Source organism: Pogoniulus pusillus, chromosome 1, assembly GCF_015220805.1.
Source record: "Pogoniulus pusillus isolate bPogPus1 chromosome 1, bPogPus1.pri, whole genome shotgun sequence".
Taxonomy (NCBI): Eukaryota; Metazoa; Chordata; class Aves; order Piciformes; family Lybiidae; genus Pogoniulus; species Pogoniulus pusillus.
In genome coordinates, this window is record NC_087264.1 from 53,102,669 (window position 1) to 53,118,627 (window position 15,959).

General features: G+C 52.2%; 1 protein-coding gene across 3 annotated transcripts in view; it reads right to left on the bottom strand.

The window, feature by feature from the left end:
* PAMR1 (peptidase domain containing associated with muscle regeneration 1) overlaps window positions 1-15,702 on the bottom strand; it is a 63,827-nt gene extending 48,125 nt beyond the window's left edge. For all 3 annotated transcript variants that reach the window (XM_064152330.1, XM_064152325.1, XM_064152319.1), the window contains exons 1-3: window positions 15,499-15,702; window positions 2,508-2,684; window positions 1,690-1,818 (exon numbers count right to left, since the gene is read on the bottom strand). In XM_064152330.1, the coding sequence (XP_064008400.1) occupies window positions 1,690-1,818; window positions 2,508-2,684; window positions 15,499-15,571 (379 nt within the window). In that variant the 5' untranslated portion in view covers window positions 15,572-15,702. The remainder of the gene's footprint in view (window positions 1-1,689; window positions 1,819-2,507; window positions 2,685-15,498) is intronic.
* Window positions 15,703-15,959: the final 257 nt, after the last annotated feature.

Below are 15,959 nucleotides of genomic sequence, written 5' to 3' on the forward strand. Positions count from 1 at the left end.
GTCCACCTTACAAGGAAAGGCTGAGAGACCTGAGACTGTCTAGCCTGGAGAAGAGCAGCCTGAGGGAAGTTCTCATTAATGCTGATTAGCATCTAAAGGGCAAGTGTCAGAAAGGTGGACACAAACTCTTCTCAGTGGTGTCCAGTGACAGGAGAAGGAGCAATAGACACAAACTGGAACACAGGAGGTTCCACATGAACATAAGGGAAAAAAGCTTTACTTTGAAGGAGGCAGACCCCTGGAGCAGACTACCCAGAGAAGTTGTGGAGTCTCCATCTCTGGAGGCATTCAAACCCTGCCTGGACATGTTCCTGTATGATTTACTCTGAGTGACTCTGCACTAGCAGGGGGTTTGGACTCAATGTTCTTCTGAGATCCCTTCCAACCTGCACCATTCTGGAATTCTGTGATCTTACTCTGCCTGTAAACTACGGCAGAACCACACAGAAGAGCACATCCTCAGTGTCGTGCTGCCCCCCTCAAAAGAGCAAGCAGCAGGAAAGACACCCAAAGGGAAAGCAAAGTTCCACAACTGCAAAGGTGTCCAAACAGATTGCAGCATGAGGCTGTGTTTGCCTTAAAACATAAGCAGCCAAAGCAGGCTGAAATACACTGCAGGTGATGTATTCAGGCAGAGGGAGGAAGGATTATATGATCTGTCAATTCCTTCTTGGCTCTGCCCTTGTAAAAGGTGCCAGGGGAGCTCTAGCATAGACTCAAAGGAAAAGGGACTTGAGAGTGTTATCTGAAATTGCACCATAAACTGCAAGGCACTCAGTTCAGCTTCCCCAGCAACGAGGCTGTTAGCCCCACTGCTGAAATGTGCTGATTGCCCATACTCTGTTGTCTGAAGCAATGATTCTGTTTGCTTCCACCTCCTGAACGGTCATGGGCTGTACTGGGAAAGCAGGCTCAGTTGTTGCTTTAAAATCAGCAACTAAGAGGAGGCAAGAGTAAGGTCTGTAAAACAGTGGCAGAACAGAACCTTCACCAGGGGGAAACTGCAAAGAAAACACTGCTCTTAAGTTGCAGCCAATTAGCTTATGAGTTCATCACTGAAAGATAGTCTTGGGACCAACAGTTTAGCAAAATCCAAGCAGCAGGAACTTTTGTAGCTGCCAGGACCAAAACCTTCAGGTGCCCTTACCAGAGCCTGCAACACTCCTAGTGCGTCACAGAGCCGTTAGCACTCTGAAGACACTGTTTTCCAGCTGCCTTGGAGCGCATTGGAGAGATGCAAAGGAGGGAGGGAGCTCTGGGGCTGGTTTTGCAGCCCAGAGGTTGAAGGAGGACAGAGGAGAAGCTCTTTGATATGACTTCTTGTAAGTGTTTCTGCTTTGCTGCAGGCTTCTGGGGCATCAGTTGTGCTGTTTCCAGGAAATGCAGAGAACTGAAGATTTCCAGAGTCACAGCACTTCAAGTTTTAACATAAACCAAAACAGACCAGAAGCTTAGTATGGTTGTAACCTCTGTGACTTTGGGCCTGGGCTAACCTCTAGCAGATGGGCACTGGGAAAGAAGCTTTCCCCACTGTAAATGTGGCTGTTTGTCCTCTCCTGCCTGTGCCCTCCCCAGAAATCACCATACAGGAACACCTAGAAAAGCGCAGCGTGGCTCTGGCTCTGGCTCTGCCCCTGCCGTGCCGCTCCCTGCCCCTGCCGCGCTTCCCTGCCCTAGCGGGACACTTACTCATGCAGTCCCCTCCGTACCAGCCGGCTCTGCACTCTGCACAGTAGATGCCCTTGATGTAGAAGTCATCAAGTGTCCCTCCCCAGGAGCCGTTGCGGCAGGACTTGCAGTTCTCAAAGATGGTGCAGCCTGGAAGGAAAGGCAGCTGTGAGGGAGAGCCGCGGCCGAGTGCTGGAGGCTCCACGGAGCACGCCGGGGCCCCTGGTGCCTGCTGCGCTGCTGACAGCCTCCCTACCGGCAGCCGTGCCCAGCCGCCACCCGCACACCCCAGGCAGCGCAGGCTGCTCTTTGGAGCCACAGGCTCGGTCTGACCTGCCCAGACCTCCGAATCTCACTGCTCTGGCTGTAAATGCCTCTCTGGAGAGTCTGGAGGTGGACAGAGGTGCTGCTCGGGCCCAGCCCAAGTCATCCTGATGTCTTCTAACCTGATCCTGCCTTCTCCTACTCTCACCTCTCACTTTGCCCTTTCCTTCATTCTAGCTTTGCTTTAGAGACGTAAATCATCCCAGAGCCCTTACAAAACCCTCGTGGTGTGTAGCCGGCTTCAGCACCACCCTTTGGCAGCTCCCAGGCCTGCCCAAGCCTGCCCAAGGCCAAGACTGCCAGTAGACAGTTTGGGCTTGCTTCTGGCAGCAGCTACACCTGCTGGGGGCACCTTGCTGAGCGCCTTGCTGCTGTCAGCAGGGTGGCAGAGAGAGCTCCCGAGCAGATGCTTCAGGGAGATGTGCTTGCCCACGCCATCCCCTGCCCAGCAGTGACCATTAGGTGCTGGTGGCTGGGCCAAAGGTGCAGCCTGAGTGCCGTGGCCCTATACACACCTGGGTGGATCAAGCAGGAGTCGCAGTCGTTGTCCTCGTTCCTGCAGCAGGGGATGGTGTAGCCAACCTTCTCCTTGCGCCCTGGGCACAGGCACTCGATCTGGTCGTACTCACAGCACTCCCGGCACATGATGTTCCACTCGGCGCCCGGGCAGCCCTCGTTGATCACGGTGTACTCTGCCAGCGGGCACAGAGGGGCAGGGGAGCCCTCGTCAGCGGCGCAGCACGGGCAGCCTGCAGCCGTTTCAGAGCACCGCGCGTGGGAAGGGACCTGCACAGGTCATCCAGTCCACCTGCCCTGCACTCAGCAGGGACACCTCCACCAGGGCAGGTTGTTCAGGGTCCCATCAAGTTTCACTATCAATGTCTCCAGGGATGAGGCTTCCAAGACCTCTCTGGGCAGCCTGTTCCAGTACTTCACCACCCTCATTGTGCTGATCTTCCTCCCGATGTCCAACCTAAATCTGCCCCACTCCAGTTTCAAACCACTGCCCTTGTCTTGTCCCCACAGCCATTCTGAACAGTCCCTCTCCATCTTTCTTGTAGGCCCCCTTCAGATAGCCAAATCCTGCTATAAGACCTCCCCAGAACCTTTTCTTCTCCAGGCTGAAGAACCCCAGCTCTCTCATCCTTACTTTGTAGGAGAGGTGTCAGATCACACACGGCATGAGGCTGGCCAAGCCCTTTGGCCCAGGACATCCCCAACTAGGCGGTAGTGTATGACTGCAACATCAACTCTGTCCAAGTGCCTAAAGAACACATGGGCAGATCCACAGTGCCAGGCAGAGAAGGTGGACAGAACAGAGGGAAGGGACACCTTCACTTCAGTCTCTTCCCTGCAAGGTCTTCCCATTTCTGTGGTGTGAAAAAGAGTTTGGAAAAGCCATAGAGGATGATGTCACTTAAGAATGTCTTCTTTGGGCTGCAGGGCTGAGTTCCAGCCCCATGTGTGGTATAGATTATTTCAACCATGATAGCATGTTTTGGTCTTAGTCCTGGGGTTTAATTTGCTGCTCTTTCCACCAGGAAAGGACAATTTTGAGGCTGGTTTCACTCCCTGTTTCCACTCAGAAGCACACCGTGTTGTACTTGGCTTTGCTGCCAAAGTAAAGACTGTTCATAGGTTTCAGAAGTTCCTTCTCTCTGGTATTTCTCACATGCCAGTGGTCTGAATTTCTTACCACTATTTAGCATAGTCTCGTATCACACAGTCACAGAGCAAGGGAACTTGAAAGATCATCTAGTCCAGTCCCCCACCCAGAGAGGTCAGGTGCTGATAATTCAAGCTGTGCTGCAAGTGCCTTTTAGGAACCCCCCTCAGGCTGTGAGTGGGCTGTGAGTGTGTCTGCTCACCAGCTGGCTGCCGGGATGCGGGCTTTGATGGTGAAAATGGAGAGAGCAGGCGAGAGAGATGAGACATGAAAGAAGCTTAATTAAACAATCTCTTCCTTCTTCCTTCTCTCCTCCCTTTTGGTGTTTGTTTCCTCCTGTTTCTGGTTAGGAACATCCTTTCTCCTTTTGTTTTACACTGGAGTAACAGGGCTGCCTCCTCATTTCCACAAGCCACGCACTCCCCTTTGTAACCCTGTACCTGGCTCCCTTCTCACTGCTGGCTTCTGTTTCATTGTGCCTCATGGCCTAATTACCCTGTCTGCTGGAGCTCCCTACCGCTGAACCTTGCTACTCTGTCTCACTTGATTCCCACAGCCTCCTCACGCCTGGTTCCTGGAAGCTTATCTTTTCCCCTGATGATGTTCACTGGCTCCATAAAACAAGCGAACACCAAACTGTTTCTTCACTTTCTTCCCTTTAACTGAGAAATGAAATTCGTCCCTCCATGCTCCTCAGAACTGAGCCTTTCCTTTCTGCCTGTGGTACTGGCTGGGGGGAGTCCACTGCTGCTCTGAGTTTGGAACCAGGCTGCTGTTTGTGCAGAAACCTTTCTGTTCCCCACCCCATCCTCAGTCCACAAAGGGAAAAAAAGCTGCTCCTGTCATAGAACCATCAAAGCATAGACTCACAGAGTCACTCAGGCTGGGGATGGGCCCTGAGTTCATCAGGGCCAACCACTAACCCTGCTCTGCCAAGGTCACCACTAAACCACATCGCTAAGCACCACAGCTAAAGGACCTTTAAGCACCTCCAGGGGTGGTGACTCCACCACCTCCCTGGGCAGCCTGTTCCAGTGCTTCACCACTCCTGCAGGGGAAAGGTTTCCCTAATGTCCAGCCTAAACCTCCTCTGCTGCAGCCTGAGGCTGTTGCCTCTGGTTCTGTCACTAATGACCTGTGAGAAGAGACCAGCATCAGTCTGTGCTCTCAGGTAGCTGCAGAGGGTGATAAGGTCTGCATCAGCCTCCTCTTCCTCACACTAACCAGTCCCAGTGCCCTCAACTGCTCCTCATCAGGCTCCTTCTCCAGACCCTTCACCAGCTTAGTTGCTCTTCCCTGCAGCCTCTCCAGCCCCTCAGTGTCTTTCTTGTGCTGAGGTGCCCCAAGCTGAATGCAGCACTCGAGCTGTGGCCTCACCAGTGCCCAGCACAGGGAGACCATCCCTGCCCATTGCTGATCCAGGCCAGGATGCCATTGGCTTCCTGTGCCACCTGGGCACTCTGCTGGCTCACATTAGCTGCTTGCCCCCTAGAACCTCCAGGTCCCTTCTGCTGGAAAACTTTCCAGCCACTCTGCCCCAAGCCTGCAGCATTTCAGGGGTTGTTGTGGCCCAGTGCAAGCCCCAGCACTTGGCCTGGCTGAAGCTCATCCCACTGACCTTGGCCATTCAATAAGGTTCTGTGATCTTCTGTTACAATGATAAATTCTTGCATCAAAATTACTTTGATGTTCATCAGTTCTGTAGCCTTTTGCCTGCAGATCTCATATGCTCTACAAAGTCTTTTTATGGCTGGGAAGTGAAGTGACTTTGCTCAAGGTCCCAGAGTACCAGAGCGAGGAGTTATCCCCATGCCTCCTAATTCCCAAAAGAACAGTCAATCAGCTCTGCCAGGCTGGCACTTTGTAACCTGTGGCCATTATTCTCTTCCAGTGAAGCCATTTATGGACTGTAGCTGGTTCAGGCTCCAGAGCAAATTGATTGCACGTGTCTAATTATCTGATTAGAACTGACACTTTGGTACATCTCACCACATCTGACTGGAAATAGCTACTCCTGGGCCACATGGGCATAGGGATCTTAGTCTTTATTGAAGGAGGGCTCCCCAAAATCTAAGGAATGAATAACTATCTGAGACATGGGAGCTTTCAGAAAGCTTCCTTCAAATTCTCCTGTGTCCCCACTCAAGTCAGGAATCTAACTTCTCTCAGGATTACTAAAGCTCATTCATAAAATGGCTCTGTCCCTCTGGGCTGTGGCTCTAAAGTGCCCAGGAGCATCATTCTATGATTCTGTGATTCATAGGTAAAGTTGCACAGGGATAAGGAGGATGTGTGTCCTTGTGGCCAAGAAGACCAGTGGCACCCTGGAGTGTGGTGAGTAGGGCCAGAGAGGTTCTACTGCTCCCTCTGCTCTGCCCTGCTGAGGCCCCATCTGCAATATTGTGTCCAGTTCTGGGCCCCTCAGCTCAAGAAGGACCTCAGCAAACTGCTTAAAAGAGCCCAGCCCAGAGCCACCAAGCTGCTGCAGGCAGTGCAACATCTCCTGTGAGCCCAGGCTGAGGGAGCTGAGGCTTGGAGCAGAGAAGCCTGAGGGCTGCCCTCATTGCTGCCAATAAAGATGTGCAGGGCAGAGTGGGGAGCCAGGCTCTGCTCAGGGATGTCCAGTGGCATTGGGTGCCAGCTGGAGCAGAGGAGGTGCCAGTGGAACAAGAGGGAAAACTTTGTCACTGTGAGGGTGCTGGAGACCTGGAACAGGCTGCCCAGAGAGGTTGTGGAGTCTCCTTCTCTGGGGACTTTCCAAACCCACCTGGATGTGTTCTGTGTGCTCCTGCTCTGGCAGGGGGGTTGGCCTGGATGATCTCTGGAGGTGCCTTCCAGCCCCTGACACCCTGTGAGTCTGTGCTGTCTCCATCTTTGCAGGAGTTCAAAGCCTGGGGAAATCAGGCTGTGAGCAACACCACCTAATCTCCGAGTTAGTCCTTCTGTGGAGTCGGGGCTGTGCTAGGTGACCTGCGGAGGTCCCTTTCAGCCTGAGTTACTCTCTACTTCTCTGCAATACTACCCCTGGCTGTTTGTTGCAGAGAGTGCATGTGCACATGAACTTTGGTATGCAGAGCTTGTGTACACAGCAGGGTCAGAGAGCAGCTGCCGCCTTGTCCTTGTTGAATCCAATTTGCAGTGCACACTGAGCCTGCAGTAACCTTTGGCGTTAAGATGGGAGCAGCAGACCTTGGCCTCTAAAGAACTGTGCAAACAACTTCGCTGCTACCTAGAGATGCTGTTTGCTCACTTGCTCTTGTCTCAACAGAGACAACGAAAACAGGCTTTTGACTTACAATGCTGTTCCCTTTCATGTTCTCAGCTACTACAGTTTGGGCAACATCGATAAGCTTGACAAGGCAGCCTGTGAACCTTGAGGGGTTTTTGAAGTGATCCTCTAGGATTTTTTCCACAGACATCATGAAATCTGTTCTTCTGAGGCTTTGCCAAAGCTAGTTGTGAAACACACGTTTGTGAAGGCTTTTCTCACCTCTTTAATGATGATGAGATCCCTTTTGTTGCGCACAAGCATCTCCAAGCTACCGAACAAGAGGCAAAGATGTTCAAGGCCAGGCTGGATGGGAACTTGAGCAACCTGGGCTAGGTGTCCCTGCCTGCGGCAGGGGTGGGAACTGGGTGATCTTGAAGGTCCCTTCCAACCTAAACCTTTCCATCAGTCTGTGAAACTTGGCCTCAGAGATCTCCGAGGGAGCTGCAGAGAGCCTCTAGTGTGTGCAATGAATGTTAGTGCTGCTGAGCTCAGCTTGGGCCCGGGGGAGGAGGAGACACAGCCCCGCTCCTGCTTCTGTTTAGGGAATGGCAGCCACTGGAAGCTCCCCACACCCACACTTGGCCATTATTACCCTAAACCAGAGGAGGATGAGGCAGAGAGGAGTGAAATACTGGAAGCCAAGCTTTGGGCAGCTGTGGCAGAGATAACTGTGGGGTGCTTTTGGGCTTGACTTTGACAGTCCTCCATAGCAGGCAGCCTGGCTCGCATCGCCCAGCGTCAAACACAGCCCAGAAAGTGGCTTGAGCTGGTTTTGGGAGAAGCAGGAAGAAGCTGCTTGACAGCCTGGGTGAAATATATAACTGAAAAGAACAAACAAGCCTATGGACAAGCAAATAAACAGTGGGTTAATTGATGGGATTTTAATGACAGAAGAAAAGCTCATTTAATCCCAGCGGAAACAGCAACTCAAGGCCATGAAAACCAAGCAAGAAATGGCTGTGCTGGGAAAGTACATGAACCTCTGGGGAAGGTGCCAGAGGGAAGACCTGCTTGACCTGGGAGGCTTGCCCAGAGCAAAACACAATGTTTCACCTGATGTTTTGAGCCCAGCCCAGGGGACAAGTGATTTGGGGGATGAGTACTGAGACATACTCAGGGTGGCTGGCAGTTCTCATGAGTTTCCAGGATCTGATGGCAACAGGTTCCTGCATCCAGCAAGACAGCTTAGTCCCTATAGCACATTTCAGATCCTAAAGGCTTTGTCAGGAGGGGATGTTTCCAGGCAGTGTTCTCCTTGCTAGCAGCCCCAGCCTTAGGGCTGAGTTACAGCGATGACCATTTGTCACAGTGATGCTGCCAACTCCTCTGCTCCCCCGTACCAAGCTGGGGGGCTGGAGGAGCCAAAGACTCCTCACTTTGGGGAACCCTCCCCACAAACAGGTGGGCCCTGAGCAGGGCATATGGGTGAGAAGCCAGCACACAAAGATGCAGCAGAGAAGAGGCAGCAGCAGTATGTGGAGGAGCAGGTTAGCGGCTCCTGCTCTGACTTCTGCTGGGCCGGTGCTGGGAGCTGGGCTGCTGGCAGGCAGATGAGCAGAGGAGCTGGCACAGCCAGTCTGCTAGGCAGCTTAGTGCTTACTGACAGCAGCTCAGCTTCTCCACAGGTCCTCAGCACTGCAAAGGCAAAGCTTTCAGCCTTAGCTCTCGACTTTGACTTGGTGTTTGTTTGCTTCTTCAAAAGTGGTGCTTGGCTACCTGCCTCTGTGCCATGAACACACAGGAGCCAGTGAAGGGGAAGCGTGGAAGTAGGCTACTCCTGGAGCTGCACTAGCTTGAAGGATAAATAGCGTTAATGGACTGGGCTATCAAGATCCTACTGCCACTCCCTTTGTGGAGGTGCAGCAAATTCAGCTCTGATTCGACTTGCCAGGCTCATGCACATCTCTCACTTTCCCTGGCCCAGGGCTCATTTTTGCTTCTTATTTTTGCTTCACCTTTTCAAACCACTCCAGCTTCCTTGGCCAAGAGGCGCTTGGGCAGCCTGGCATGCAGCAGAGGAGCTTGAACAGTTAGCAACATAGCAATCATCTCCCTGACACAACAATGTCTGGTTTCTCTATCAGCCTCATGGTCTGGATGCACATTTATGACTCAGCCAGCTCTGTCCTCACCAAATCCTCAAATACAATCCTGTTCCAAACTGCAGGGCTTTGGAAAATGAAGTGATAAAAACCACACAAGAAATTCTTTTATTGGTACTTGGGAAGAGTCATGGTGGAAGTTTAAGAGAAACATGGGTTTGAAAGGGAGTGGAAATGCAGCCCTCCAAAAGGGTAGTTTTTACAGCTCCAGTATGCTGGTAAGAGAAGCAAAGGCTCCATCAGCACTCACCCTGAAGCCTGGAGATATGTTCCTCATGCCACTGGGTTCAGAGAGGATGTCCAGGTAAGCAAAACCAAAAAGCTGCAAGGATAGCAGCTTCTTAGAGCAGTATTCTACTCAGCATAAGGCCTGCTGCAGAGGACAGTGATGAGTCCTGTGGGATGTACAATGGTCCCAGGCAGATCCCTCATGCAAAGGAAAAGCAGGCACCTATCAGGGGTAGGGAAAATAAAGCCTGATCATCAAAGCAAGCTCAGGGACAAAGGAACAACTGCCAAAAGCAAAGCTGAATTTGACCTTGCAAAGGAGAGGAAATGATAGCTAAAGTTTCTAAAGCCATACAAAGAAAATGAAATGAAGGACATGTAAGAGAGAGTCCTGTGGGACAGGGGCGTGGATGAGATGTAGGCCTGGTAGAGGATGTCAGCAGCTTTCATCTGCAGAGAGACTGTTTATGGGGAACCTGTGTGCAAGAGTTTGAGCATGTGGAAGCATTAAATAAAATGCAATCCACATATTCTAACCAGCTGCAGTTTGCACCTTGAGAGAGTCAAGCAAACCACCTTTTCAGTTTATCTTACAGGGTCAGGCTTAAGCTTGTGGTGACTGAGGAGCAGATTCAGGAGTACACTGCTGCCTTTAGGGGTAGAGCATTGTGGTAAAACTTCAGCATTTGCCAGGGAGAATTTGTCTGTCATGGTCACCTTGTAGATAGACAGGAGGTTTTTGCTGCAGAGGTCTGAGAGCTGGGAAAGTTATGTGGCTGAGAACTAGGGTGAGCTGACACAAGTCTGATTAAACCAATTACCTCTTGTGTCCTCCACTTCCTTGGGAGGATGACTTCTTTATGCTGCGGTGACTTTAGCCTAATATAAGCCCATGCAGCTGCTGAGATGGGGCACTTGCCTCCCTTCTCCCTCTGATGTCCCATTCTCACTCCTCTTTTTGATGACATTAGCTGCTATGTGGAAGGATCAGAAAGAAGAAAGGCTGACAACCTGAATGTGCTCTACAGTCCTCCAAAACAGAGAATAGGTTTAGACTGGCTCATCCAGTCCAACCCTCCCTGCAGTTAGCAGGGACATCCTCCACTGGAGCAGCTTGCTCTCAGCCTTGGACAGCCTCACCTTGAACATCTCCAGGCATGGGGCATCAACTCCCACCCAGCACCCTCCTGGTGCAGAACTTGTTCCTCACATCCAATCTCAATCTGTTCTGCTCTCATTTCAAACCACTGCCCTCGTCCTGTCCCTGCAGGCCTCTGCAAACAGTCCCTCTGCAGCTTCAGGTTCTGGCAAGCTGCTCTTAGGTCTGCCTGGAGCCTTCTCTTCTCCAGCTCCCTCAGCCTGGTAATGAAGGAGAGTGCAGGTGTTTCTTAACCTCTGTTTGCCTCAGATAACCACCGTGCACATCATGCCTGGCCTGTTGTCCTAACAGATGTGTTGGGAGGAGGGAAGGGATGATGCTGCCTCCACAACCATGTTTCCCTTTAGAGCTTATGGTCCTGTGACCCATTTTAGCACCTGGGCTGATTAGAACGGGAGCTGAAATGCATGCCTGCTTTAGTGTGCTTGTTTTAGGGGTGGTAGACCCTTGCTAGATAATTAGTGGTTCTCTTAGAGAGCCAGTCCTTTGCTGGCCAACAGTGCCTGCTTCACACAGCAGTGAGGGCGAGGGGACAAACCAGAGCCAATGGCTGAAAAGCCAACGCAGTAAGCGGAATCAGAAATGGGCATTAACTCCACTGCCCTTTTTCAAGTCCCAAATGCAGGATTGTGTTGAAAGCAAACTTAACCACTACAGAAAGCATATGCTGTTTAAGAAGCATCATGAAAACCTATCTACTGTGGGTGTTGGGTTGAGCTTGGGGCACCTCAGCACAAGAAAGACACTGAGGGGCTGGAGAGGCTGCAGGGAAGAGCAACTAAGCTGGTGAAGGGCCTGGAGAAGGAGCCTGATGAGGAGCAGTTGAGGGCACAGGGACTGGTTAGTGTGAGGAAGAGGAGGCTGATGCAGACTTTATCACTCTCTGCAGCTACCTGAGAGCACAGACTGATGCTGGTCTCTTCTCACAGGTCATTAGTGACAGAACCAGAGGCAACAGCCTCAGGCTGCAGCAGAGGAGGTTTAGGCTGGACATTAGGGAAACCTTTCCCCTGCAGGAGTGGTGAAGCACTGGAACAGGCTGCCCAGGGAGGTGGTGGAGTCACCACCCCTGGAGGTGCTTAAAGGTCCTTTAGCTGTGGTGCTTAGCGATGTGGTTTAGTGGTGACCTTGGCAGAGCAGGGTTAGTGGTTGGCCCCGATGAACTCAGGGGTCATCCCCAGCCTGAATGACTCAATGATTCTGAGTCTAGGAGAGCACTCTTGTCTTAAGCTTTCCCTTTTTAACAATGCAGATCATGTTTCACAAAGAAAGCAAGGCAAAGGCACGTTCTGCTTTGCTGCAGGAGCAGATCTGCCTTTTGTTTTCAGTAGGAGGGTGTCCATTCCACTGCTCCCATTTTCATACAGTATTCAGCAGCTATACACTCAGAAATAAATAGCCCTGATCTTGCTCCATAGATTTGCTTCATTGTGCTCCTACAGTAGAGCCTTTGGTATATTTTTAAGCTGCTATTCTTAACTAGAGTGTGACAAGCAAATCACAAACTCTCAACACGTCTGCTCCCAGGAGAATTGTTAAGTTCAATCAAAAAATATTGGGGGGGGTTTCCATCAAATCCTCAGCAGAATCTCCCATGTGACTTCCAAAGCTTGTATCCCTCTCCACACTGCTTTGTTTTGCTTTGCCTGTGGTAAAGATCAGGTATCTTGGTGTAACTAAAAGGAAAGACAAATGAAAACCGTGCTTCCTATTTGTGAGACTTTGCCCATCTAAGTGCTGTGATGGTGAGCTAGTGCAAATCCAGCACTAACACAACTAGCTCTAGGGGGTTTGGTTTCCAGGGTGGTCAGTTGGGTTTTTCTACATGTTGAAGCCGCAGTAATCCACCACCCCTCAGCCAGTGCTGCCTGCCTTGTGATGCCCCACAAGTTGTGCCATTCCCACCATTTTCCTCTTCCAACAAATCCAAATGCCCTGCAGCCCCTACTCTACCTGCTGCTGCAGAGAGGACTGACAGGTAGCTCTGGGGCAGGATTCTTCTTCCTACTGAAACCTTCCTCTTCTCTTTCCTCCTACACTTCAGCAAGCCTTGGTCCATAGTGGTGAACTTAACAAGCTCCATACCTCCTGGTGTGGTTAGCTCAACATATTGCACACCTCCTGAGCTGAATCTCTGCTCCTTTCCCCATTTTCTTCTACTTACACAAGCAATAATTCCCTTCTATCTCCCTCCTTTCTCTTCTGCCCCCTCCATTCCCTTCAGGGACAGGCCCAGAGAAAGCTACATCAAGTGTTTGTGATGTTTGTGTTTCACATCCAGTTCCAGTTTAAATATCCTCCTTGTGTGCATCTTCTCCTTGCCCTCCAAACACCTCACAGCTTCCCCTGGCTGTATCCTTTTATCCTAGCTGGATTTCAGTCTCAGGCTTCTACGCCATTAGCCAGGGTGATTTTAGCATCTACAGCAATCTGAAGAATGCTCAGCCTCCCCCTCCTTCAGCTTCTGCTCTGTGATGATGAGCTGGCATTTGTGATCATATTGTCAGCACTGTGGCCTTGTGTCTTCATCTGAGAAAGGCTATGACAGGCTAAAACAACAAGGGTAAGGCTACAGCTCAGATGTTACCATATTTCCCTTCAGGCCTTGATTTCTTTCTAGGCTAGGGGACCTTATTGTGGCCAGAAAAGTGATAGTAGCCTGATCAGGAGGGGAATGGCCGTGTCGATGAGGTTAAAGAGCCCAGTCTTTGCTAATGGGGCCTGGGGGGCAAAGCAGGACTTCAGCAACTGGGGAGAATACTTGGGACCATGTGGAGAAGCAGCAGCTGCAGTACTGCAATTGATGACAGCATCACAGGAGCATGTGCTTGTGTTAGAAACATGGAGGAGTGAGTGCTGGGCATGTCTGCAGAGCCTGCTTGCTGCTGCGGCGCGAGCCCTGGAACGCTCTGGCAGCTCACTTGCAGTTAATGTCACCCATAGTCCACACAGAGAGCAGTGAAACCCCTCAGCCTCCACCTCCTGCTTTACTCCTTACATCCCACATGGGCTCTGTAGTACAGCCTGGAGCAAGGATGGCAGAACATTCGGGGCTGCCCCTGCTGTCCCTTGCATCTCTCTGCCCTATGGCCTCCCTTGCCATTTGCCCCTGCACCACATCCCTTGTCCTGCAGGGAAGAAGGTGACATCCATATCCCCAGGAGAGCTTGTGCCAACGGAAGGCCAGCTCCTGGGCACCAACGGGCTTACAGGAACTCCTAGGAATCCCTTGAGGTGTCCGTGGGCTCAAAAATGAGCAACCCCAGCTTTTCTCTGAAACAAAAAGCAAGTTTGGTTGCCTTTGTCCATGCTAGGGACCCAAACACGTGAACTGAAGTAACCCATTTGCTAAGATTGAATGCATCTGGATGCGTCTGAGGTCATCTGGCCTCCACTTCTCTAGACAGAGGCTGGAGGGGGAGGAGAAGAGAGTTTGGGAAAGGTTCAGATAGGCAGAAACACAAACACACACATATTTTTAAGGAAATATGAGTCACTTGTGCTTCAAGTTTATTCCAAACATCAATTCCCAAACCTCTCCCACTCCTGCCACCAACCCTTGAGGCAGGCCCTGTGCAACTGGGTGTGAGAAATGGGGGGGAAAAAGGGATACATCTGTTGGGAGGAGGCCAAATGCTATTTTCCAACCTTCCCTGATGTGCCAAGGCCACCACACTTCTGAACTGCTCCCCTGAGTGCCCCTCCTACCGCCGCCGGAGTGGATGACCAAGCCCCTTTCTCTCTGCTGGGTGAGCGCCTGTGCCAGTTGCTCCACCAGCAGCCAGGGAGGGCATGCACGGTGAGGAGGAAGAGAAGGCAGAGGGAATGGCTCTCCTGCACGTCTCCTGGCCCTGCTGACACTGCTCCAGGCACGTCAGTCGCTGGTGTCAGGGGGAGCAGGCATTCTCCCTGTCAAGCCCACAGCCCTGCAGCCCTCATGCCTCACCCATGTGGTTGTCTCACCTCCTGCCTCTCTCATGGCTGCTGCCAGCTGACCCCAGCAGCCCTGCCTGCTCTGTGCCCCAGCCTGTGCCACACAGCCACTTCAGCTGGCCAGGGCAGCGACAAGTCAGCGCATGCGGGGCAGAGCTGCGGAGAAGCGCCTGTGCTTGCGTCCGAGGGGGAAGCTTTGGTGGCCGGGCCAGCAGCCACCTGCACCTGGGCGCCAGGACGCCAGCAGGGAAGCTCTTTTGCCATGGCTCCTGGCAAGGCAGACTCTGAAGTGCCGTGCTTGGCACTGGTGACTGCTCGCTGCTGCTGAGCTCAGAGTGCCTGTGCACCTGACAGCTCCCCTGGTAAGAGGCACGTCCCCCACCTTGAAGCGTGAGTGTTCCGAGGGCACCTCACCCACCGCCCTCAGGGCTGCACCTCTGGAGGAAGCAGCCTGCGGCACTGGCAGCAGACGCAGGTGTGCAGAGCCCATCTTTGTGGCCAGAGCCACAGCAAAGCTGCACTCAGCACTGAAGCTCTTATCAAGAGGAAGCCACAGCTGCTGGTTCAGCAGGAACCGGAGCTAGCCTCGAGCATAAAGGAGATCATTCTGCTTAAAGAGGCTTCCCCTTCGAAAGAAGCCTTCTGGCAGAACTGAAGCCCGGGTTGGAAACAATGTGTGGCTTTTGTTTTCTTTTGTTCCTTCACTTTCTTCCCTCCCTCGCCTTCACTCTTGGTGTTGGGGCTGGAAAGTTCCTGCCTTGCCAAACTAAACAAATTACATTGTCCAATTCAGAGGCTTAGGCGGTTCCTTTTATCATCATTGCCTTAGCACTCAGTGTTGAGAAAACAAAGCAGCGGCAAGCGAAGCGATCGCATACCCTGTCCTTGATGGCCATTGGCAAAGCAATCCAGGCAGTTGTTTCTCTTTAAAGCTGTTAAGTTTGCCTGGAAGTCATCCCTGGGCAAGCCTCCCCCCACGCAGACTCCGTGCCAGCAAGAAAAAAATAAACAAAGCCAAGCCCCTTCTTGCCATCCCTGCAGACCTCTCGGCTGCCCCTGGCAGCTCCTGAGCTCGGAGCTCTCCGCCCGCGCCGCCGGGCAGGGGCTGCTCCGGCCGTGCCGGAACGCAGACGCTCACTTACGGTACCTCTCGGCAAGCAGGAGATGAGCAGGAGCTGGAGGAGAGTGAGTGCCACATGTGTCCAGGGAGCTCGCTCCATGCTGCCCGGGCCCGCGCAGCGCTGCGACTGCTCGGCAGGGGAAAGCAGGCAAACAGCTTTTACTGGGACCTCACCAGCTCCGGGCTGCGAGGGATCTCGGGTTTCAGACCTCGGCTCGCTCCCATCCTCACCAGAGGGGAACTACCTTCAAGAGACTTCTCAGGCGTCCAGAAGCACGACGTCACCCCAAAGCTCTCCAACTGCTGCCTTAACCCTTTCTGGACCCTGGCAGCCCGGCCCTTTTCCGGTGGGTCGGTTGGCTCAGTGCTCAGCTCGGAGACACTGATTTTCCTCTCAGACAGAAAGATACTGTAAAGCGAGAAGAAAATGCAATGCAGATGCTTTGTCTGATCCATCCCAGTTGCCGTGGGTGGGCTGAAGTTAGAGA